Source organism: Crassostrea angulata, chromosome 1, assembly GCF_025612915.1.
Source record: "Crassostrea angulata isolate pt1a10 chromosome 1, ASM2561291v2, whole genome shotgun sequence".
In the NCBI taxonomy this organism is placed as follows: Eukaryota; Metazoa; Mollusca; class Bivalvia; order Ostreida; family Ostreidae; genus Magallana; species Magallana angulata.
In genome coordinates, this window is record NC_069111.1 from 1776598 (window position 1) to 1803813 (window position 27216).

At 35.9% G+C, this 27216-nt stretch overlaps 1 protein-coding gene across 1 annotated transcript; it reads left to right on the top strand.

Annotated features, from left to right (window-relative positions):
* Positions 1 to 2665: 2665 nt before the first annotated feature.
* Positions 2666 to 15643, top strand: LOC128180463 (uncharacterized). Its single transcript, XM_052848591.1, has 7 exons — positions 2666 to 2824; positions 5939 to 7047; positions 7853 to 7901; positions 8773 to 9005; positions 9807 to 9952; positions 10295 to 10446; positions 11043 to 15643. The coding sequence occupies exons 1-7, from the start codon at positions 2782 to 2784 to the stop codon at positions 12653 to 12655; spliced, it is 3345 nt and encodes a 1114-aa protein (XP_052704551.1). The 5' UTR covers positions 2666 to 2781; the 3' UTR covers positions 12656 to 15643.
* Positions 15644 to 27216: the final 11573 nt, after the last annotated feature.

The window sequence follows — 27216 nt, forward strand, 5'->3', positions numbered from 1 at the left end:
AAATGTTATTATTATTTTTTTATCTCAAACTGTAAAGCACGCAATGAAAATTGTTTGCCTGCGATTATTATTATGTCCATCCAATTGTCCACGGTTGGTGAATCGACGTCTACCTACAGACATAACAATCGGGCTTATGGGGGACAAAAAGTGATTTGCTGCATGGTTTCACAAATTTAAACAGTTTTTTTTCTTGCTAGTAATGTTATGATTAAAAACTACTACTTGTTCTCTCTTTTTGTGGTTGATATGAAAATTGTGTGAAGAGTTAAAATGCGTTAGTTTCAGAACCATTTTAACAAGAGCTTGGACTTTGGGTAGTTGTGTCAAATAGCAATGTGACGTATAGTAGGCATATTTATTTTATCGTTGGCCACTCAGCCATGGCTCATTGAAATCAACAAGATTTGTCTGGCTTTCGAGCTAAGATTACGCAATTGGTGAATATATTTTGCTTGAAACCAGCGTCATTTTTAACTTGTTTTCCCGCAAGAAAAAAATAGTTTAATAAGTCCTACCGAAAGTCCGACGTCTTGTTAAAATACTTCTAATGATTTGTCTGTCGTTTCGGAACAGTCCAGTCAAAGAATTTTTGCCTCTGCGGGCGGTAAAGGATGCGTGGAACATTTCTGGATATTTGCGATGGTCATAGATATGTTGATATCCGTAACAGTCTTTGATTTTTACAGACTGTGACGCTCAAAGCTTGTTGATATCAGATTTGTGCGTTTCTTTCGCCTTCAGAAGTTGGCGAGTCCATGTGGAGGTTAAATATTTATAGATATCTGTGGTGATAAACCCCTTCGTGGATATCTAGACCGCCAAACCTTTTGTGGGTATCTAGGCCACCAAGCTCTTTGTGGATATCTAGGCCACCAAACCTTTTTGTGGCTATCTAGACTGCCAAATCCTTTGCGGATATCTAGGACGCCAAATCCTTTGTGGGTATCTAGGCCACCAAACTCTTTGTGGATATCTAGGCCGCCAAACCTTTTGTGGATATCTAGGACGCCAAACCCTTTGTGGATAGCTAGGCCCCCAAACCCTTTGTGGATAGCTAGGCCGCCAAACCCTTTGTGGATATCTAGGACGCCAAACCCTTTGTGGATATCTAGGACGCCAACCCCTTTGTGGATATCTAGGCCACCAATTCCTTTGTAGGTCGATGCATGCATGCGGGGATGAAGAATTATTGGTTCCTGTCGTGGTTTGTGATATGAGTCACTTCGATACTGTGACCAGTTATGGGTAATCCTTTGTGGTGGTCTTAGTTTGGAGGAGTCTAGTGTCCTTTGTCAAATATTTGAAATCCTACATGTAGCCTCCATGGTGATAAAAGATTTGACAAATTAAATCTAATCTCGCTCATCAATGGCATTTTACATAGCTGAGCATATAATCCAGGTAAAGTTCAATGTAATGTACTTTAATGTTCTATGTTGTAAAGCTTTCCCTTACCCCGCCCAAACCGGATCAGAGTCCGCGTCATATTTACACAATATTCCTATATTCCCGACTGAGATATATATATAACTACAGTGAGAACCTATTAAATAAAAAAAAAAAAAACAATTATAAGAAAAGGCAATATTTTATGTACAAGTGTTTACACCTACGTTTATTTTTAATGACAGTTATCCTTCTTATTTATATATAAAGAAAAAAACACAAGTTAACGAAATACGGACATCATTTTTAAATATAAACCAATGTTCTAGGGAAATTATATTTAATTTTAAAAGAAAGTTAATTTAATTTAAGAAGTATTTTGTTCAAGTATATAAATACATTGAAATGGATTGAACAGCAGGCACAATGCCTATTTATGTTCTCTCTTTTTAAAAGAAAGTTAACACGAGCGAGTAGGTGTGTTCCTGTTTATTTATAGTTTTTGTGGGAAAAATTCTTGGGTTTGTTCGATTTTTAACACGTAGACAGACACTGGAGTAGCAAAATCAAAATGAGTCTTACAAAAGCTTTTTATATGTACGTCTGTGTGCTTTAAGAAAATATATCCTTAAAAAGGGGTTCTGCTTTGCCTTTGGACGACTTACAGTGATATAGATTGAGGCATGGAAAATGACAGTACACCCCCCCCCCCCCAAAAAAATATGATGGATGTTTGATGTGATTTAATTGAGCAAAAAAAACACCCCACAAACAAACAAAAAAATTCATGCGCGGAACTAGGGGGGGGGGGGGGTGTCCTCCCCCCCCCTTCTGCAAAATTGAATTTTTTTAAATTACCCAAAATATGCCTCGGACCCCCCTCCTCCCGGTAAACTCAAATAGCCGTCTGACCCCGCCATCCTGGAAAAATTTTCTGGTTCCGCGCATGAAAATCCACCCTCAATATATTAAAGGATGAGGTTTCACTCATGCAGTGTTTATAACATGTGTATGTGTTTTATTGTGCTATATCTATTTATACAAAGGGAGTTAGAAATTGGAACATTACTGGAGTGAACACAGGTCTACACCAGACATTCAAGTTTTTCGCTCCGTACCATTCGCTGGTAGATCCACAATCACTTTAACTGCTGTATGATGAAAACTGAGAAACTGTATATACCACGTCAATAATTGCAAAAGTTATTCTTGGAAAATATTATATTACATTCTAAAACTCTAGATCCACGCACAAAAATTCCTGATCCAACCACGTGACTTCATTCACAATAACTTCCGGTTTTATCCTTCTTCATTCTGAGTGTATTGGTGTGGAAAAGAATGGGGCATTACTGATAAAATACGGCCATTCCCGAGGGGTTTCCTCAGAAGATGGCGACATCGGAGAGTTTAGCAATCGTCATTGCCTCGGACGGTAGGTTTATATAAAGAAAAGGGCGAGGATTCCGTCTTCAAATTAAGCAAAATTTCATAAGTACGCCATTGGATTCTTCAATGTTTACAAGTTGGGAAGATCAATTTAGGTGGATCTAAGGGGATTGGGGCGGTATTGACGGTTGTGTTGTTCTAGATCTTCCGTAGACACTGTACAGTTTTTGGTTTGTGTTTTTCATTTGAAATTTCACATCTGACAGATCTTTCTTGGACCCCCTGGTCCGAGTCATAAATGCAGTTGTGATCGAAGTTAAGAATACAATTTTTGGGAGTGGGCCAGCCACATTGAATAAGATGGGCCTAAACACAAGTTTTCGTTGAAATAGACACTAAACTCTTGTACTGTATACTTCTATTGATTTAGTGATTAATTTTTGGTTTCTTGTCTTTGAATTTCCATGTATAAAAATATCCTAATTTGAATGAAAAAGGAAAAATGGAAATGTAGACTTGACACTGATCGCAATTTGATATGGTCTGTAAATAAAAGCTGATGTTTTAGCAAACTCATGGCACTCCTATCACTTGAAGGTTATCCTGATGAACAATTTAACCAGGAACACGAGGAAATGATGGAAATTTCCAGGCACAATCAGACCTTGTCTTAAGTCATCTCTGTGTGTCCATGCAGTTAACATGAAAAATACACCCGGGGTTGGGTGATAAACACCACCGTCACAAAAATGTCAATTATTATTTTAATTTACCTTTTTTTATTGGTCTTGTCTGATAAAAGTTATCAATAGAATATGATAATTTTTTTTTATCATGGCATTATCACACAGTGTAAAAAGCACTTAAAAATAAAACTACTTGGGGGTTGGTAGGAAGAAAAATATATAAAATATTTTAAAAAATAAATAGTTCTAGGTAATAGTACCATATTGATTCTGTGTAATAATTAGATTTATAAGGAAAAAAGTTAATAGAAATTTTGAAATTGAGTAATTTCCCACATGTGCCAAGATAACGGTAAAGAAAGTGAAAGTGAAAGCAAACTTCAGTTATATAGCAGTTATTTGTTGGATCAATGTCAAAGGGAATCAGTGAAAGGAAAATTAATTTTTGAACTTTGAAACAAACTAGTACAAAAGCATAATCCAATCCAAATAAAATCTCAGTTCTTGAGAGAGAGAGAGAGAGAGAGAGAGAGAGAGAGAGAGAGAGAGAGAGAGAGAGAGAGAGCGTAGACACTAAGCTGTACCTAAGATAACATAATGTACTGTATTGAATGAGCTTATTTTGTTTTCCTGTTTACAGTGATGCATGTTTTATTTGTGAATGGTACTGTTGCCTAGTTTATGAATGTTATAAACTCCAGGTCAAGGCGTGTAGGTGTACTAGTAATGCCACAGAAATTTGAAAGGAAAAATAACGAAAATGAAAAGAGAGAACCATTTTAACAAGACCGTGGACTTTTAGTAGGATGTAATAATCTATTTCTTGTCTAGGAACAAGTTAAAGATGACGCTGGTTTCAAGCATAAATCTGCATAATATACACTGATTGCATAGTCTTAGCTCAAAAACCAGACAAATCTTTTTGATTTCAAAGCGCCATATCTGAGGAGCTAGTAATGAAATAAACAGGCCTACGTCACATTGCTGTTTAAAGCAACTACCCACAGTCCAAGCTGTTGTTAAAATGGGTTCTGATGTTGGGCTTCTTGTACAGTGTTCACAGATTAACTGTGTTTATATTGAGGCTCAAAGAGGAAAATAATATCATTAAACACGTAATTATTTTCAGTAAACAAATTCTAAATAAGTCTACCGCAGCAGGTGATCAAAGTAATACATGTACAGACATTTAATTTTATAATTAAATATGATCACATGTGATGTTTGGTACTGTGAGAGCAATTGTCATGTCTGCCTTCAAACCTGGGGATGTATGTTGTAATAAAATACCAAATGTTTAGATTTGGAATGACATGCTTATAGTAAAATTTATACAAAGGAAAAGAGCACTGATCCATGTATGTTATACATTGTAAAAATACACCAAGCCTTAGAGCCTATCACTAACTGATAGGTAACTAGAAGGGGACGGGGTGCTTAGTAGAGGATCTGTTACTTAGTAAATAAACTAATCAATGAATTACACATTTAATGATTTACAATGTAGGTGGGGTTTGGGCCATGCAAACGAGAACTTATGTGAATGAAAAAGTTTACATACTAAAAAAATAGGGGGGGGGGGACTCATTATATATATAGTGGATGTGGAGTATCTTTAAAAGAGCACGGATGATATATTGGATAAATATGTATCTTTTTATATTATGGGGAAGGAAGAAAGAAGTAAAGTGGTACATGTATTGAATTTTGTATGGCATAAAAAAGGAAAACTGTGTTGTGTATGACTTACATTGGAATAGAGGGTGTTGTGGAGGGGGGGGGGGGCTTAAGATGGAAAAGTTCACGAAGCAGGGTGCTTAAAAAGGGCCCTGTGTATTTATCACTTGTATTGTGGAAACATATAAATTTGAAGGGGCCAAGTTGCTAGTTTTTGACAGGTTCGTTGAAAAATAATTTTGTTGTCTAATGAATAATTAAAAAAAAAATTAATTATCACTAAATTTAATTATTTGTTGAAGATGTAAATTAAGAAATCCATGAATATTGAACCACAACAAATATTTGTGTTCAACATTACATAGAAATGCATGCTTTAAATCATATCAGTTACTTTTGCAGCTGTAATGAGTTGAAATATCTGCCAAGATAAAACATCTGATAGGAAAAGCCAGTGGTTCTTTTAAAGCTAGGAGCAGTTTATAAGTGCTGATGTTGACATCAAAACAAGACTGAAGTTCATATTGATAATCATATTTAGGTTATTTAGTCTTGAACACCGAACCTTTTAAGACAAAATTTCTATGAAGCAAAACCTAGAACACCATACAGATTTTTATTTTATTATTTATGATATTGAATATATTGAGTGATATAAGAACAGCGTACTGTAGGTCACTTGACACTTGCATGCTAGGGTAGATTTTTTTTTTTTTTTTTTTTTTATTGAACTTTCGCATATTCACATACCATAGTATAAGTATTGCACATTTTAATGTTGTATTGATTTCTTTTAGATGAGAGTGACAGTGATGTTGAAATTCTCCGGGAGGAAAAGAACGAGGATTTAGATGTAATTATTGTCGCGGAGACAACGGTCAAGCCAGTCCAAAGGCTAGAGATGGGGACAGGGGGTGTGGCAGGATCCAAGTCGGTCCACTCCTGTCAGAGCTTGCGTCGCGAGGTTCAGGTGGACCTATCTCTTGATGATTGTGATGACGAGGACAGTTCATCAGCCGTGGCCACACCTCTCAATCTGTCGTCAAAAAAGTGCTCCGGTGATGACACAGATCTTGATTTGGATTCTAGCAGCCCTACCATGATCATTGCAGAGCAGACTGCTAATACCTTTACAAACTTCTTTAAAGAGTCGTTTTCCTCAAACGTCAAACTACTGTCCAAGTCAGACAACCTCTGTGTACCCTCTAACTGTGATAATTCTGATTCTAAAACCCTTGATCCGTACCACAAGAAGATGGATCTGTTTGAGAGCTCTTTAATGCCTGGGCCCAGTCTGTCTGCCACTGATCTGTCTGTTTTGGGCTCTGTGCCTGTTCCCACGGTCATTCCCCCTAATACCAGCGTCGGCGACATTCCGGTCGACTTCTCCTCAGACAGCGACAACAAACAGTCCTGTAAACGGTCTCTATCCTCCTCCACGGATGATTCGTTCAATGCCAAGAAGGTTAAAAAAGAGACAGATTTATTCGACAGTGAAGCATGGAAGGCGTTGGACTTGGATTTCCTGTCAGAATCGGGCTCTAGTTCCTACACGAACAATAATGGTTGTGATAGCAACCAAAACCTGTCCGCTGGGGCCCAGGGGGGACCTCCTGCTACCCACGTTATCACGGGTCGCTCTCTAAGTATATCCATAGAGACCTCCACCAAGCACCTGCCTCCAAAGAAGCAGAGTTGCTTCCGACAAGCCAGTGACCCTGGGTTCAGTGCCGCCAGTCACCCTACCTCTCCCCAGCCTTCCTGTAGTAGCTGGGGGTCAGAGAAATGCACCAGCTGTAACATCTCACTGCTGGGGTTCCGGATATCCAGGTGTATCCAGGGACATCCCACCTGTGCTTTCTGTCTGGAGGAACAAGTCAAACTTGTTCTGACCGGCAAAACCAAGGTACAGAATCAGTTGTCCAGACTGTCACTGACACATAATATCGGAGTTTATTTTACCAAAAAAAAAAAAAGGGAACTCAATGAGCACTATATACAGTGAAATATTCGCCCCCTGTTTTATTTTTGTCCTTGTTGTCAGCAGACAAATTTAATATGGCAAATTCAAAATTGTGTTAGGTAGAGTATCAATCATTTATTCTATTGTCAGGGTGAATTCAAATATGGGGGGAGGGAGAAAACACTTTGCAAGTGTAGATGGACCAAAAAAAAATCTGCAGGGCAAAAACAATCCTGTATACAGAAGTTAACTTTGATTTCAAAATTATCTTAACAATAATAACAAGCTTTTAATACTTTACAAATTAATTCATGTACCAGTAAAGAAAATTTATAGAGATTGAAGCATTTCGAATAAACGGTGTCTGATTTTATGTAAAATTTGTGCATAAAGGAGAAGTTTATTTGTTTTTATGTACAGTAATACTGTAAACGTACTACATTTGGCTGTGTATTCTATTTAGCGTTTTTGGCGGAATGCGGCTTCCGCCAAATCAAGTACAGTGCTAAATGACATGCACATATATATGAAATTAGTCACATTCAGGAATATGCGTATTCAAATCCATGCCAACTTGTTAAAAAACTAATTTCTGCCAAATACCGTACACGCCAAAATAATACACTTAAGGTGAAGGTATTATTTAAAATGCTGAATAATACACTGTAGGTCTCAGTTATGTGTTTTGGTATCATGATTCATGTGAGCATTACTGTATCTTTTTTGTGTATTTTTTTTTTTTTTACAGAAATCATTGTTTTGTGTTCAGGGAGGTTGTGACAGTTATTATCCAATGAGTGAGTACAACAAAAACAACAGCTATTAATAGGAAAAGGAAAATGTATAAATCTATAAATAGTAACAAACTGTAAAATATCATAAATAGTATCAGGAAGATTTAAGTTTTGAATGTTAACAAAACATGTGTCAGTTCACATGTACATAGTTTTTAATAACTACATAATTTTTTTTTAGTATTTCTGCTCGCATGGATATCTTTACTAGCCTAGTGTTCAATTTAAATCCCCTCAACTCCGCCCTGGCTGATATAGGTGGTGATGAGGGGATACAAATCAAACAATTGGTTAGTGAAGATGATTGTTGGCATGTTGATATTGTACCTCATTCTGCATTGTTCTGACAGCCTTGATTAACTGAGAAGTCTCTCTGTATAGGTGAATCAGAATCTGTGTAGATGAAATAAATTCTCTGTCTGTGTAGATATATAAAGTCTCTCTCTTTGTGATGGTAATATAAAGTCTTTATCTGAGCATATGTGAGCTTAAAAGTAAAATCTGTGTGTAGGTGAATTAAATTCTCTAGTGTAAGCAAGTTCAATTTTCCTTCTGTATGTATGAGTTAAATTCTTTGTCTGTATAGGTGGGTTAAATTCTCTTTCTGTATGTATGAGTTAAATTCTTTGTCTGTATAGGTGGGTTAAATTCTCTTTCTGTATGTATGAGTTAAATTCTTTGTCTGTGTAGGTGGGTTAAATTTTCTTTCTGTATGTATGAGTTAAATTCTTTGTTTGTGTAGGTGGGTTAAATTCTCTTTCTGTGTGTATGAGTTAAATTCTTTGTCTGTGTAGGTGGGTTATATTCTCTTTCTGTATGTATGAGTTAAATTCTTTGTCTGTGTAGGTGGGTTAAATTCTCTTTCTGTGTGTAGGTGAACTAAAGCAGTCGTTACCCAGCATGGTTGTAGAGATCCTTGAGACTAAACTAGACGATGACTACATCGAGTACATCGCCAATATGATCGCCAAGAAGACCTCCGATGACACGGCACTGGAGGACCAGGAACCAGACAACAGGACCAGCAACTGGGAGGAGAAGTCCGAGGACAGTCGTAAAAACCCAACCGACTGGCCGATACATTGGGATTATATGGATCCAAGACAGGTCAGTGCTCCAGATCGTATGGATCTCTGCAGATGGCTAATGGACTCCGGATTAACATTGTTAAATGAAATAAATGGATATTATTTACTCTGGGTTAACATTACTAGAAGAAATGAATTGATATTATTTCTAGTTTCATCAATATTCCTCAATCAACAATTTTCCAGGATTTTATTGTGAATGAATCTATAAAATGAAACATTTATCAGAAATGAAAAATTATTAGAAATGACATCAAAAGAAAAACTCCACAAATTTAAATATCTTCAACACTGGATTTTTCTTAATCCACGAAAATTGATTCGTCTTAATGTTAATGAAATGACAGTTATGACAAAAATGTTTCTACATGTATCTATTGTCCTGAATATTTCTGCATGTTGTTTATATCTGATACAGTCATTATTTCCTGTGGATATGTTTTTCAGAGAAATTTTTTTTTTTTTTTTTGTAAGTAAGTTAAGTAAATATCTATGAGGATTTCCAGTATACTGTATTTATAACAATGCATTTATGACATTTGTTTTGTCATTTTTTTGTATAAAAATTTGGGGGCGGGGGATTGAAGCTTTAAAGCCTATTTAACCCACATTTAATTTTGAGTGTGAAGATTCATAAATGAAATTTTTGTATATAATGATAAGAAATATATTGTGGTTGCATTTATAAATAGACTAGTGTACTGATGTGTAACAGTTACCTTTACAGGGCTATAAATCGACTATTATACTGATGTGTAACAGTTACTTTACAGGGCTATAAATAGACTAGTGTAGTGATGTGTAACAGTTACCTTTACAGGGCTATGTGATGGTGGACTTGGTTCCAGACTCTCCAGAATACATAGAAGTGTGTTCCAAGTTCTACGAGACTCTTCATTTCCCTCAGGCAGATATTGTAAAGATTAGTCGCATTCAGAACCCCATACAGTGGAAGTACTTCACTGTGTAAGTAGATGAAGCCTACTGAGAGAGGTCGAGAAGTAAAGCAATAGCGCTTCACTTTATGGGAGTTCGAATTTGATATGAAGGGCTGGCTTAGACTGTGTGTCTTTCCTTTGGCAAAGTTTTTGAAAAATTTTGATTCAACAATTGCGGCCATTTTTATCACATTTAATTCAGATACATATCAAAGAAAAGAAGAGCGAACACTACAATGAGAATCTTGAATCTAAATTACTAATGTTCCTTAAAGAATTCTTAAATGATGTAAGAGTGCCTGTCCAACTCTATCTGTTTTTACGTTTGTCAGTAAGATAACCTAAAGATTTCTGTTTTTTTGTTTATCAGTAAAAGGACTGAGATGATACATGAAAATGATGGCCTAGCGGTAGTGGAGAAATACCTGTTCCACGGGACGCACGCCTCGGTGCTGGAAGCCATCTGTAGGAAGGGCTTTGACTGGCGAGTCTGCGGCAAAAATGGCACCGTCTATGGTCATGGTGAGATACCTTAGTTCAATGAGATTTTTCATATTAATTCATTAATAAGTAACTTGACCATGAATCAAAATCATTTTTCATGCAATTAATTATTGTATTAAATGTTTTCTTAGTTCAGCCATCTTTGATTTGAGATACAGTTTAGTTATTGTATTGAAAAACTGTTTTCAAGGTTCATTAACCAAAATAACTTGCAAGAATTTTTGTCTCATTATTTGTTTACTCAGCAACTGAAATGATAGAGATTTTAAGCGGATTTTGGACCTCTTAATTATCCTTTGTATCATTAAATTTATGTACCGTATTTTCCAAATAAATCTTTGCTTCCTAGCACTTTGGAAAAGATTTATCCTGGTTTGACATTTTGTATATTTTGACATTCGAATAAGACTTGCATGAAAAAAATCAAAAATTCAAATACTTTTTTAAATCCACATTTTAAACCACAATCAACAGAAACATTATCTCGCAATTGAAAACCTTGCTCAAAATACTGGTGAACTGTATAATCTCAACCATCCATACCGTGTAGCCTATCCACCAACCACACAAGTTTGTGATTGACAGCTGTGATTGACAGGTGCTCTTTGTTACAGGTTCCTACTTTGCTGCCCATTCCTCCTACTCTCACCAGTACACAGACAAGGCAGACCGTCGCCGCAGTTTTCAGATGATGCATGGCACGCTGCTCCAGATGGGCATGGTCCCCTTCCAGAACTCCACCCACTTCTCCTTTGTGTCCCTGCCCAATCAGATTGTCGTCCCGTCCAGCATATTTAGCAGGCGAAGGCTTTACGGAACTGCGGGTGACGGCAGTAATGGGGCACCTGCTGCTTCTTCAAGCTCTGCTGCTGGAGGGTCAGGGTTTTCAAAGTTTACGCACAATGCCGCACTGCCTACTGACCCAAATCTGACAAACCTGTCTAAGTGTAACACTAGAAGACTGGCGACTGCCCTTGCTATGCACAGTGGCCATTCGTCAAGTCTGAATGATAAACTGTTTCCTGGTCAGGTTTTGTCCACAGGAACTGCCCAGGATGCTTCATCTAATTCCAATTCCTCAAGCAATAATATACAGAATGGAGGACCAAATCAGTTCAGTGGTCCAAGCATTCAGCCTTTTCAGAATGCCTCAAGTTCCAGCAGCTCTCCGAACATTCTGACCAATCAGAATTTGTTTCAAAATGGAAGTCAGAGTGCATTTGCCAGCCGGAAGTATTCCAGTGGGTTCATGCAGCCCCAGTCTCTGCAAACCATAGCGGGTGTCTCCTCAGATGTCCAGAACCAGCCAAACTCAATGCAAAATTCAACAACAAATCCTGGACCTTCTCAGCAGATGAACCCTGGGCCATCTCAACAAATGAACCCTGGACCTTCTCAGCAAATGAACCCTGGGCCTTCACAGCAGCTGAACCCTGGGCCATCACAAGCAATAAACCCTGGGCCATCACAAGCAATGAACCCTGGGCCTTCTCAACAAATGAACCCTGGGCCTTCTCAACAAATAAACCCTGGGCATTCACAACAGATGAACCCTGGGCCTTTACAACAAATGAACCCTGGGCCTTCTCAGCAAATGAACCCTGGGCCTTCACAACAGATGAACCCTGGGCCATCACAAGCAATGAACCTTGGACCTTCTCAACAAATGAATCCTGGGACTTCTCAGCAAATGAACCCTGGGCCTTCACAAGCAATGAACCCTGGGTCTTCTCAGCAAATGAACCCTGGGCCATCACAACAAATGAACCCTGGGCCTTCACAACAGATGAACCCTGGGCCATCACAAGCAATGAACCCTGGGCCTTCCCAACAAATTAACCCTGGGCCTTCTCAGCAAATGAACCCTGGGCCTTCTCAACAAGATTCTTCAACATCCATAGATCCTTTAGGGAGCTCTGTTTATACAAGGAAGCTTCATGCTCTGCACTCAATTCAACACTTTCCGCCAAAGCCTTTTCATCATCGTCCAGCAGAATCAGGGGAGAAAACACTCCACAAAATGTTTATGGCAAAAGTACTTGTAGGGAGGTTCACTGGAGGAAGTAGCACCTACAGGAAGCCCCCGCCCCTCGACCCCGTCAACGACCCATACGGGAAGTGTTATGACTCGTGCGTGGATAATATCCACAATCCAAAGGTGTTTGTTATATTTGACAGCAGTCAAGCTTACCCAGACTACCTCATTGAATACAACTACTCCAGCTGAAGGAGCCAAACTTAAAATCTCACATTGAGTTTTAATTAGAGGAAAGCTGACTCGTGCTGTGATGGAAGGAAATCTGGCAGAGGAGTGATGAAATGTGATTAGAAGTTGATCTGTTACAGTGTTATATGTGATTGTCCAGTCTCAGTATTTTTACAGCCAATGTAATGCTAAAATACTACTTCACTTGCTGTACCAGCAGTTAACTAACAATACATAAGACTTGTGTGTTTGAACCATTTGTTACCCAAGTATTTGATCTGTATCTGTAAGGTTGTTATTACAGGAGGATTGTCTCCCCTTGATGAGGGTGTTACTATCTGGTCTGAGATGTTGAGAATAAACGTAGCTTGATCGTTTGTGTACATTAGCGGTATGCTTCTAATAAACTACCACAAAATGTAGCATGTGTTGCAGGTTTACATACAGTATTGTATATTGTACTGTATATCTTGAATGTATCCTGATTATTGTACATTGTAGTACGATTCAGTTCTCTGTACTTACTGTTAAAACACTTATCATTGGCCAAGTGCTGTTTGTTGTTGCCAATACAGGGACAGAGTTATATGGTGAGCTGTGCTTGTAGCCCGAGATATAGCTGTGTGTAGTGCTAGATCATTTTTTGTTGACAATCCTGTTACTCTGATACATGTACTTCACTCTTGTATTCAATATGTATGGATGGTGAATATATATATACCTGTATTTATATACGAAGGATCGGGTTCTCTGTATACTTGTAACTACCCACACATTATATCAATCTCAAACTCACTATGGATTTATCAATGTTTATGGCCATCAATTTTTGTGTATTTTGTCAAAAGCACGAATTATTAGACATAAAAAAAGGTGTCATGTTTTTGCTTAACCGTGAAATACATCAAAATTGGTAATCAACAAGTATCAACATAGCCATAAAATGCGTGAAACAATAACGTGGATGATAAACTAATGGTAGAATATTCATTCTGTTCTTATTGAGAGTAAACTGTTGGAACCTTTGGTAGAGATGTATGTATGTGAAGATAAGGCATGAGGCTTAAGTGAATGTGTGAGTGTGTCACAGGCATAATTCTGTCCATGTATAGATGATGTATAAACTCAAGTATAGCTAGGTAGTGTATATAATGGAGATACTGGGAAATCAGCACTGTTCATGGTTGCTCAATGTTCGCGAAAATTGTGGATGCCACTTATCAGTGAATTCACATCCACACTTACTTTGTACAAGTTTTGATTTACTTGGAAGTTTGTTTTCTAGGACATTCAGGTGCAAAATTATGTCCACAACCAGTCTATTCACAAACATTGACCCTCATGAAATAAGATGATTCCTCAGTATACTGCAGATGTAGAGAATTGAGTGTATTCTCTGTGGAAGTGTGTGACATTCCCAAGCACCCGTTGAGGGGCACCTGTTATAATAGAGTAATATAAACCTGTTACAATTGTCACTGTTTTTGGTTTGTCTGATATTGTATCTATGAACTGTTATATAGTATTTTCGATTCCATACATCCTGTAATTAAGTCTTTCCATTGCTCTGTTTTTCTTGGGGGTTATAATAATCAAAGTACTGTGATGTAACAATGGCAACATCCAACTACCAGCACTGTCATCTAAAGTATGACCTCATTTCAAGTCAATTTTTTTCTTTTTATTTAGATGAGACACCTACCAAGTTCTTTTTTTGATCCACACAGTTTCTGGGTTGATTTGCAAATTCATTCTGCATTTGGACTTATCATAGGGTCCACAGATGCATAACAAAACTTGTTTAATATTATTTAAAATAATGTAAATGACAGTACTGGTATAAAATACTATATAAAGTGGAGGCTTTTTGGTGTAATAATACAAATAAGGCATTCACCCCAGACCAGTAGGGGATCTGTTATGTAGAAATGATAGACCTTTAGCCAATATTTGTTAGCAACTTGATTTAAATCTGTTCGTTTGTTCGTTTTTTTAAAGGTGCTCATATGTTGCAATAATTTAGACTCTTATCAATCATGATATGAATATTTCCTTGGATGTAACTAAATTTAGAATTAAATAATACTTTGAAATGTGAATAAAGTGGAATGTCAAAAATTATGAAGCCCCAATAACTAATTGTTTGATTTGAAAATTACATTATGTCAGTAGATAAACTTATATTTACTTTGATTGACTTTAAGGTTAAAGGGCCATCATGTTTTAAGTTTAAAGGGCCATAATGTCTGTAACAAAGAATCAATGTGGTCTGGGTTTTCAAGGTGATGTAATTGATTTTTTTTCCAAGTTTGATGAGTTCATTGTAGATATATATGTATGTGTGTTTGTTCTTGGAGTGAACAAGTTATATGATGTATCATTGACTGTATGACTTCTTAAAGATTTTAATACCCCCTCAAATGTTGTTCAGTTAGTACTTGAGTAAGTTTATAACTTTTAATATGTTTGTATATGTTTGTGTATATGTGTATATTGAGAAGATCTGGTGTAGTTAACTATTTAAAATCTTTTAAATATAAACTTAACCCCCCACCCACTATTTTAGACCATATCATGAAAGATGGAAACTGTTCGCAAATTCTAAATTCACAATCAATTGTATTTTTTTTTTTAAAATGTGAGATATTTCAAAAATTGTATAACTTACAAGGTTGTACACAACTATAAAAGCCTGTGATGGCTGGTCCTCCATTTGACCAATTTACTGATAAGAACCAGTTTAGACTGTTGCGTAAATGATAAATGCATGTCCAGTATTTACATCTCCTATTAAATGACTTAGCTTAACTGTTACACGTGTAAATGTGATGGTTGCAATCTGTGAAGTTAAAGCTAGAGATGTGGGAGCCATTAAAACAGCCCATTATGGTTTACTACGTTGATCATTGCCAACATTGTCTGAAACATTGTGATAGGGTGTAGCAAGGAATGTCTGTTTTAGTTTGAGTATTGGCTTTAATAAATAAATAAAAAAGATAAGAAACTCAACTTGTCATTTATTTATCATCTCTTACATGCATAGTCCTTATACGCAATATATGAATGCTTACGATCCGAGTTTGAGGCTGGAATACACCACTGACCTTTAATTAAGATGATCATAATTTCTTGCAGTCTGACAAATAAGAAATCCGCAGTATTTAATGAATTTGATGTCTTAGCAATATTTTCTAACATTGTATATCAAAAGTTCATTGCCTATGCATTATAATTTTTAATGATTTTCAACATTATTCTGAATGTTTCTTGGACTTAATTTATCCCAAAAGACATAAATCATAAAAATACATTAATAGATAGTAAAATAGAAGGAATCCATGCATGTCAAATTTTTTTGCAAATACATGTAGTACCTAATCGGAATCAAATTTGAGTTCATTAAAAAATGGTATGTTATTAATGCTCCAAAAACTGCATCGCTTGTTCAAAGAGACCTTTACGGGTGCTTTATGGATTTAATTGGAGCATGTGACACTGCACTTTTGACTACTTTGATATGTATTTGAACAATATGAAGTTAGTACTTTATTAATAATCTATGTCGTGGGCCAAACACTCGCTTGTTCAATTGTAATGCAAGGAGTGTTCGATTTACTGCAAAACCACGTTGTCGAGTACCTATGCTGTAAACAGGCAATGTATTGGTATTGCATGCTACAGCAATATTTTCCGGGGTGGCAGTTTCAGATATTCCCATTGCAATTAAGCCTGCAATGCGGTAATTTCATAATGTATCTAAATCGCTACTCAACGGGCATGGGGCAGTGGTTCGAATTTAATAACACTCTACTCAGATCAGAGAGAGTGGCACTGCAATCATTAAAGCAGCCCCTTTAGTAAACCTTCATTTAAAAAATCATCCTCAAATATTGTTTAGTTGGTCAGTGAACTAATGTATTGGCCTTGAGTATGTTATTGATAAGGCTCCAGGGTCATGAGGCAATCTTCGACTTAAGACAAAAATTGTACATGTACACTGGCTTTATGTCTCTTGATTGAACACACTGACAAATGCTATTAAGATGGTATGGGACACTTACATGTTCTGATGAACTATTTACCGAAATAAACAATAAAATAAAGTGTAATTTTATAAATAGTTTAATTCTTTCCCAAAGTTATGACCTACATCGTAGTGCAGTGGGTATAGGGGTTTACTACAAATCTGTAAGTCATGAATTCGATTCCCGCTGGGGATTAAAATTTTTTACCTTTCCAACAAATTTTAAAATTTGAAGGTTCCCTTGATAATACGGTTTTTAAAATTGAGAAAAAAGAACGATTTGTAACGAAACTTGAAGTGCATGCAATTTTATATGGAGGGTAATCGTGTTCAAAAATCCAGACATGTAAACTTGTAAATCCGAAAATGCAATCGTGTTGATGTGTGAACCTGAGCATGAATATGTGTAATTCTGATCGTGTAACCTATAAAACTCGGGCGTAAACACGTGTAAGATTTGACTCAGTTCCTTCGCATGATGCACATTTTGCAACTTTATTGTTTACATTAGTTAATTAAACCTACAACTTTGCACACTTTCAATCCGTAGTTTCTGCATTCGTAACTTCAGGCTGGGCAATAGCATATCTGACATAATGTAAAGTCTACAAGTTTGTCGAATTTTGACATGACCTTATATGGAAACAGTGACGTCACTGATAAAAAAAGGTTAGCTGCAGGTAAAGGCATGCCGTTATCGCCGGAATAGGGACGGAATAAATAGAAAAAAAATATTAGGCAAGCCTATAATCATATTATCTCTGGATAACAACATTTCATAGAGTATTATTTTTCGGAAAATTAAATTATGAGATTGGTGCACATTTTATCAAGAGAATGTATAAAAGATGCGAGTAAAAAATTCGATCGGCTTCAGATATCCTCTTAGAACTGAAAAAAATTACATTTAATGACTTTGTTTAAATACACGTGTATAAAGATATATACGCATTTTTCTTCATATGCGTCTGAACCGGGAGGGGGCCTAAAGGGGAGGGGGGAACTTAGCCCCCCCCCCCACTTTTTCTGCCAAGTAAGACCTAACCATTAGGAACATAGCAACAGGGAGGATTCACCCCCCCCCTACTTTTTCCTCGCAACAAACAAAATTGTTCCTTAAAAGACCTTAAAGAGAATGAAATATTAATAGTGATATTGAAAATTAGAGTCATAGTAGGTATACTAGCACACCCCCCCCCCCCCCCCCAACCACCACCATCACGGATTAGGAATTTCATGATTTGGGGGGAAAATTGGGCAGGTAAGATTGGAGTTATTGGTATACCCTCCCCCACGGATTAGAATTTTCATGATTATGGGAATTTTTGTCAATATTTTTCATGATTAGTTTAGCCCCCCCCCCCCCCTTCAATTTGCTTCCGACGCCACTGTTATTAGAGTACATGCAACAAATTGTTAAAGTATAGGCCTCGGCTGAATTAGAAAATATCTCCAAATGCATCCTTATCGCTACCAAAAAGTTGTGACAAGACCCCCCCCCCCCCCCCCCACGCGAAAAATTACACGGGGTCCGTCAGCTGAGTTGCAAAGTTATCGATAAAAAAAACAAACTATTTGATTAAAGACATTGGTTTTGAGATTGTGATTACCCGGTAATATGAGACATAAGAAGCGACACCCTCTTTAAAAAAATGAATAAAAATTCCAAATATAAGGTTAACTGCATGTCGTGAAATTAAAATGTGTATAAATTATTTTAAGAAATGTTTCTTTGCATTGTCGGCAATATATAGGAAAAAAAACCTATCATGCAGGTAAAAATTGACATTTTTTAAAAATTATTTTAAGCAATTATTACGGGATTGAGTATGACGTCCTGAATGTCGGTTCAATACAGACTCACTTTGTGAAGTTGGCTGATGAAAATTTTCTGGAGAGCTAGTATAATACAGCTTTACAGCCACTTGTGAACTAGCTGCAGGTCTGTAGCTCCCTGTCTAAAAATACAGATGGACGATCTTTGAGCTACAGTGCCTCCCATAGTAAAACTTCAATTTACGGCGCACAAAAAATATGCGCTAGTTTTTAAAGCGCTAAGCATAGCTCAGCGCTTTATTGTCGTTAGACTTCTATTTCCGGTGCAAGGAATAACTGCCCTCTATGAGCAGAAATATACATCATTTAAACTGGTAAGAGGTATAGGGAACCAGTTATCTGGGTGACGGAAATGGCCGAGTAGATACGATTGGTTTGCGGGGCTTACGTACATCAGCACAGGATGCTACGCAGTGATGAAAAAATATAGTGCGTATTCAGAAGCTAAAATATAGAAAAATAAAATCGATTCTTTGCAGGAAAATGTCAAATACTGTGATAAATTACTCTTCAAAAGGTATAATTTGTGATTTTAACATATCTTTTTTTCAGGCAAGTATCCATATACAAGTCGTGTTCAGCTTTAATTCACATCATCTTTAGAAAGTAACATATATTTAAAGAAATCTGGCCTTCGATACTTTAAATTGATATTCATTAAACATAAACCAAAATTTCAATAAGGCTTATTTCCGCCTACGCATGCACACAGTAAATTTTCTTAGAACCAAGCTAGGTTAGCGCTTTTCAGTACTTTCAGTACTTTGATTTTTAGGGTCTTCCGTTTCCAACGGAAGACCCTCTTGTTATTCTTCGGTTTCTTTCTATTATTATTAGGGTCTTCCGTTTCCAACGGAAGACCCTCTTGTTATTCTATTGTTTCTTTCTATTATTAGGGTCTTCCGTTTTCAACGGAAGACCCTCTTGTTATTCTTCGGTTTCTTTTTAGGGTCTTCCGTTTCCAACGGAAGACCCTCTTGTTATTCTATTGTTTCTTTCTATTATTATTATTAGGGTCTTCCGTTTTTGAACGGAAGACCCTCTTGTTATTCTATTGTTTCTTTTTATTATTATTTTTTTTCTTTTTCTTTATTTTTCTGACTTTTTTAAACCTTAATATCTCCAACAGTTTTCAACGGATTTACATGAAACTTTCAGGGATGATGTAGCATTATTGTGTCTTAAAGATGTTAAATTTTTATTTACAACGTCACATCCGTTTTTACGTTACGTCAAATTTTAAATTTTCAAAAAGTGATTTTGTCCAGGGCGTTTTTCAAAAACGCTTTAAGATAAAGACTGGGAATTTTCTGTGTTGAAGCATTGATCGTTTTTATTTGGACATAAGGTTGGAATTTAGTTTCCGTCACTTCCGGACCAAACCGGAAGCGTTTTAAAATTTTTGAATTTTCGAATTTTTCGTTTTAATTTCAAATGTTTACGAGGTTTGTAGAGCTGGTCATGCTGAATACGAAACTGAAATCCGTTTGAAAATCGGACGATGCATTACAGAGATATCGGGGTTTAAAAATTGACTTTTCCGGAAATTTTGATTCCGCGTCCTTGGTTTAAAAAATAGCATAATGTTCAAAGTAAAATTAACTCGTACCAAAAATAATTGCTAAGTCGTACTTGAATACATTCGAATTTTTTTTGTTAAGTCGTTCTTGAAATCGGAAAGGTTTTTGTTAAGTCGTACTTAAATCATTCGGATTTTGGTAATTCGTACCAGGAATGATTCGATATTTTTCATCTTTTTATTTTAGTTTCTCTTGTTATTGGTTTTAGAGGTCTGCTTCTTACAGGAACTTCTAGCATTACTTCCGACATTAACGGAAGACCCACTCGTTGCTTTGCAACGAGCTTTGCTCTAGTTATTTTTCTTTTTTTTTTCCAACCAATTTTGTGTACGCAATTTCTCTAAAACTACTCCATCGATTTACATGAAACTTTCAGGTCTGATAGATAATGATCTGAACCTTATTGGATTTTTTTTTTAATGATGACGTCACTTCCGGTTTTGAGTTATTTACAATTTAACGATTTTCAGAGGGTCGGCTTGTCCAGGGGTAAACTCCTAAACGATTTAAGATATTGAGTTCAAAATTTCAGGGATTGTAGACAAAAGGTTGTAGATCTGACATTTGGTATTTATATTTTCCTGTGACCAATAGGGCTGAAGTTCGCCTGAGCTCGAAAATTAGAGTTAAAAAAGCGTCGTGATTTTTCATGGTTTTCTTTCAATATCTCTTTCCTCGACTGTATTTTGTTATAACATGTAGAACAAAAAATCTTTGTAAAGTCAAGACCTTTTATGTGACATCATGAAAAAGGGGCTGGCCCTTCAAATAAGGGGCTGAAGGGGCTCTAAAGTCTTTTTATGATAACTTTTCACTGTGAAATATTTTGTGATATGTTATAGAAGCAATTATGTTCATTCTAACGTTATCCACCTACACATGGCAATCATTTACTCCTATGTTACGTAATTAGGGATTTTAAGGGGCCAGAAGTCGTAAACTTTGATGCTCAATATCTCAAAATGGAGGACAATTTTGAAAAGCAATATTGAACAAAAGATGCTCAACATATTGAGCGTAACAATCTGCAGCCATAATTTCTTTGTTATGCGGTCCCTAAAAGGAGTTACAGGGTCGGCCCCTAAAACGACCCTCTCAAGATATCTCGAGAACGGTACAAAATTTGTAAACACTTGTTGAACAAAAAGTGTTTGAATTGATTAGAGCTTTCATTTAAAATCATGAAAAAGGGGCTGGCCATTCATATAAGGGGCTGAGGGAGCTCTAAAGTCTTTTAATGATAACTTTTTACCGTGAAATATTTTGTGATACATTATAGAAGCAATTATGTTTATTCTAACGTTATTCACCTACACATGGCAATCATTTATTTCTATGTTACATAATTAAGGGATTTAAGGGGCCAGAGGTCGAAAACTTTGATGCTCAATAGTTCAAAATAGAGGACAATTTTGAAAAGCAATATTGAACAAAAGATGCTCAAAATATTGAGCTTAACAATCTGCAACCATAATGTCTTTGTTATGCAGTCCCTAAAAGGAGTTACAGGGTCGGCCCCTAAAACGACCCTCTCAAGATAACTCGAGAACGGTACAAAATTTGTAAACACTTGTTGAACAAAAAGTGTTTGAATTGATTAGAGCTTTCATTTAAAATCACAAAAAAGGGGCTGGTCCTTTATATAAGGGGCTGAGGGAGCTCTAAAGTCTTTTAATGATAACTTTTTACCGTGAAATATTTTGTGATACATTATAGAAGCAATTATGTTTATTCTAACGTTATCCACCTACACATGGCAATCATTAATTTCTATGTTACATAATTAGGGGATTTAAGGGGCCAGAGGTCGAAAACTTTGATGCTCAATAGTTCAAAATAGAGGACAATTTTGAAAAGCAATATTGAACAAAAGATGCTCAACATATTGAGCGTAACAATCTGCAACCATAATTTCTTTGTTATGCGGTCCCTAAAAGGAGTTACAGGGTCGGCCCCTAAAACGACCCTCTCAAGATATCTCGAGAACGGTACAAAATTTGTAAACACTTGTTGAACAAAAAGTGTTTGAATTGATTAGAGCTTTCATTTAAAATCACGAAAAAGGGGCTGGCCCTTTATATAAGGGGCTGAGGGAGCTCTAAAGTCTTTTAATGATAACTTTTTACCGTGAAATATTTTGTGATACATTATAGAAGCAATTATGTTTATTCTAACGTTATCCACCTACACATGGCAATCATTAATTTCTATTGTACATAATAAGGGGATTTAAGGGGCCAGAGGTCGAAAACTTTGATGCTCAATTGTTCAAAATAGAGGACAATTTTGAAAAGCAATATTGAACAAAAGATGCTCAACATATTGAGCGTAACAATCTGCAGCCATAATTTCTTTGTTATGCGGTCCCTAAAAGGAGTTACAGGGTCGGCCCCTAAAACGACCCTCTCAAGATATCTCGAGAACGGTACAAAATTTGTAAACACTGGTTGAACAAAAAGTGTTTGAATTGATTAGAGCTTTCATTTAAAATCACGAAAAAGGGGCTGGTCCTTTATATAAGGGGCTGAGGGAGCTCTAAAGTCTTTTAATGATAACTTTTTACCGTGAAATATTATGTGATACATTATAGAAGCAATTATGTTTATTCTAACGTTATCCACCTACACATGGCAATCATTAATTTCTATGTTACATAATTAGGGGATTTAAGGGGCCAGAGGTCAAAAACTTTGATGCTCAATAGTTCAAAATAGAGGACAATTCTGAAAAGCAATATTGAACAAAAGATGCTCAACATATTGAGCGTAACAATCTGCAGTCATAATTTCTTTGTTATGCGGTCCCTAAAAGGAGTTACAGGGTCGGCCCCTAAAACGACCCTCTCAAGATATCTCGAGAACGGTACAAAATTTGTAAACACTTGTTGAACAAAATGTGTTTAAATTGACAAGAACATTCTTATGAAATCAAGAAAAAGGGGCTGGCTCTTCAAATAAGGGACTGAGGGGGCTCTAAAAAATTTTAATGATAACTTTTTAGTGTGAAATATTTTGCGATACGTTATAGAGGCAATTAATTTCATTCTAAGGTTATTTACCTACACATGGTAATCATTTCCTCCTATGTTATGTAATTAGGGATTTTAAGGGGCCAGAAGTCCAACACTTTATAATGTACAACCATATATTGTTTGCTATCTAGCCCCTTAAAGGAGTTTTAGTACTGGATATCAAAACGATTTTTCCCAGATATCTCAAAAACGGTAACCAATTTCTAAACACTTATTAGCGGTACACAAAAATACCTTTTAACGAAAACGAATGAAAAGGAGTTGATCCCTCAAATAAGGCACACCAAAGGGATAGATAGTCTTTCACCCATTACACTCATAGATTCCGCCTCCTTTTCCGGATAAGTTTCGTTGACGAAGATCAAGAGTAAGGTCATTCCTTATCCTAAAAATCGGACGGAAGACCTCCTCGTTGCTCGCAACGAGATCGTGTCTAGTTAGGGTCTTCCGTTTTCAACGGAAGACCCTCTTGTTATTCTTCGGTTTCTTTTTATTATTAGGGTCTTCCGTTTCCAACGGAAGACCCTCTTGTTATTCTATTGTTTCTTTTTATTATTATTATTATTCTTTTTCTTTTCTTCTGACTCCTTTTTTGCCTCATAACTCAAAAAGTTTTTAACCGATTTTGATGAAATTTTCAGAGATTTTTGCAAGTTGGCGTCCCTCAAAAATGTTAAAGTTTTCAAGAGAACGTCACCTCCGTTTTGACGTGACGTCATTTTTAAAAATTTCAAAAAGTCATTTTGTCCCGGACTTTTCTGAAAAACGCTTTGAGATAGAGGCTTGAAATCTTTAATGGTTCTGATTTGGTCGATTTACCTTTGTAATAAGGCTGGAAATGAAAATCTGTCACTTCCGCTCGAAACCGGAAGTGAAACAAAATTTTCGAAAAAATGAATTTTCTGATTTATTCAAAAATGAATATGTGTTTTGTAGGGCTTATTAAGCTGAACCTAACACTGAAAACCTTTTAAAAATCGGACGATGCATTACAGAGATATCGGGGTTTAAAAATTGATTTTTCCGGAAATTTTGATTCCGCGTCCTTGGTTTAAAAAATAGCATAATGTTTATCGTAAAGTTAACTCGTACAAAAAAAATTGTTAAGTCGTACTTAAACACATTCGGATTTTTTTGTTAAGTCGTTCTTAAAATCAAAAAGGTTTTTGTTAATTCGTACTTAAAATCATTCGGATTTTGTTAAGTCGTACAAGGAATAATTCGATTTTTTCATCTTTTTTAAAAATTACTCTTGTTATTGGTTTAAGAGCTCTGCTTCTTACAGGAACTTCCAGCTTTACTTCCGACATTAACGGAAGACCCACTCGTTGCTTTGCAACGAGCTTTGCTCTAGTTAGGGTCTTCCGTTTCCAACGGAAGACCCTCTTGTTATTCTTCGGTTTCTTTTTATTATTATTATTATTCTTTTTCTTTTCTTCTGACTCCTTTTTTGCTTCATAACTCAAAAGGTTTAAAACCGATATTGATGAAATTTTCAGAGATTTTTGCAAGTTGGCGTCCCTCAGAAATGCTAAAGTTTTAAAGAGAACGTCACCTCCGTTTTGACGTGACGTCATTTTTAAAAATTTCAAAAAGTCATTTTGTCCCGGACTTTTCTCAAAAACGCTTTAAGATAGAGGCTTGAAATTTTCAATGGTTATGATTTGGTCGATTTACCTCTGTAATAAGGCCGGAAATGAAAATCTGTCATTTCCAGTCGAAACCGGAAATGAAACAAAATTTTCGAAAAAATGAATTTTCTGATCAAATCAAAAATGAATATGTGTTTTGTAGACCTTATTAAGCTGAATCTAACACTGAAAGTCGTATTAAAATCGGATGATGCATTACAGAGATATCGGGGTTTAAAAATTGATTTTTCCGGAAATTTTGATTCCGCGTCCTTGGTTTAAAAAATAGCATAATGTTCAAAGTACAATTAACTCGTACCAAAAATAATTGTTAAGTCGTACAATAACACATTCGGATTTTTTTGTTAAGTCGTTCTTGAAATCGGAAAGGTTTTTGTTAAGTCGTACTTTAAATCATTCGTATTTTGTTAAGTCGTACCAGGAATAATTCGATTTTTTTATCTTTTTATTTTAGTTACTCTGCTTCTTACAGGAACTTCCAGCTTTACTTCCGACATTAACGGAAGACCCACTCGTTGCTTTGCAACGAGCTTTGCTCTAGTTATTATTATTATTCTTTTTCTTTTCTTCTGACTCCTTTTTTGCTTCATAACTCAAAAAGTGTTTAACCAATTTTGATGAAATTTTCAGAGATTTTTGTTAGTTGGCGTCCCTCAAAAATATTAAAGTTTTAAAGAGAACGTCACTCCCGTTTTGACGTTACGTCATTTTTAAAAATTTCAAAAAGTCATTTTGTCCCGGACTTTTCTCAAAAACGCTTTAAGATAGAGGCTTGAAATTTTCAATGGTTATGATTTAATCGATTTACCTCTGTAATAAGGCTCGAAATGAAAATCTGTCACTTCCGGTCGAAACTGGAAGTGAAACAAATTTTTCGAAAAAATGAATTTTCTGATCAAATCAAAAATGAATATGTGTTTTGTAGAGCTTATTAAGCTGAATCTCACACTGAAAGCCGTTTTAAAATCGGACGATGCATTACAGAGATATCGGGGTTTAAAAATTGATTTTTCCGGAAATTTTTATTCCGCGTCCTTGGTTTAAAAAATAGTGTAATGTTCAAAGTAAAACTAACTCGTACCAAAAATAATTGTTAAGTCGTACTTGAACACATTCGGATTTTTTTTGTTAAGTCGTTCTTGAAATCGGAAAGGTTTTTGTTAAGTCGTACTTAAAATCATTCGGATTTTGTTAAGTCGTACCAGGAATAATTCGATTTTTTTCATCTTTTTATTTTTGTTACTCTTGTTATTGGTTTAAGAGCTTTACTTCTTACAGGAACTTCCAGCTTTACTTCCGACAATAACGGAAGACCCACTCGTTGCTTTGCAACGAGCTTTGCTCTAGTTATTCTTTTTATTTTTTTTTCTGACTTCTTTTCGGCTTTATAACTCAAAAAGTTTACAACTGATTTTGATGAAATTTTCAGAGGTTGTCTGCAACTATAATACCTCAACGTTTGTGAAGTTTCTTAGAAAACGTCACTTCCGTTTTTACGTTACGTCATTTTTAAAATTTTCAAAAAGTCATTTTGTCCGCGGCGTTTCTCAAAAATGCTTTAAGATAGAGGCTTGAAATTTTCAATGATTATGATTTAATCGATTTACCTCTGTAATAAGGCTCGAAATGAAAATCTGTCACTTCCGGTCGAAACCGGAAGAGAATCAAATTTTTCGAAAAAATGAATTTTCAGATCAAAACAAAAATGAATATGTGTTTTGTAGAGCTTATTGAGCTGAATCTAACACCGAAATCCGTTTTAAAATCGGACGATGCATTACAGAGATATACGAGTTCAAAAAATGATTTTTCCGGAAATTTTGATTCCGCGTTTTTGGTTAAGAAATTAGTATCAAGTTCTTGGTTATATTAACTTGTACCTAAAAATTAATTGTTAAGTCGTACTGTAACACATTCGGATTTTTTTTGTTTAGTCGTTCTTGAAATCGGAAAGGTTTTTGTTAAGTCGTACGTAAAATCATTCGGATTTTGTTAAGTCGTACCAGGAATAATTCGATTTTTTCAACTTTTTATTTAAGGTACTATTGTTATTGGTTTAAGAGCTCTGCTTCTTACAGGAACTTCCAGCTTTACTTCCGACATTAACGGAAGACCCACTCGTTGCTTTGCAACGAGCTTTGCTCTAGTTATTATTATTCTTTTTATTTTTTTTTCTGACTTCTTTTCGGCTTTATAACTCAAAAAGTTTACAACCGATTTTAATGAAACTTTCAGAGATTATGTGCAATTATAATACCTCAAAGTTTATGAAGTTTCTTTGAAAACATCACTTCCGTTTTAACGTTACGTCATTTTTAAAATTTTCAAAAAGTCATTTTGTCCGCTGCGTTTCTCAAAAACGCTTTAAGATAGAGGCTTGAAATTTTCAATGGTTATGATTTGGTCGATTTACCTCTGTAATAAGGCTCGAAATGAAAATCTGTCACTTCCGGTTGAAA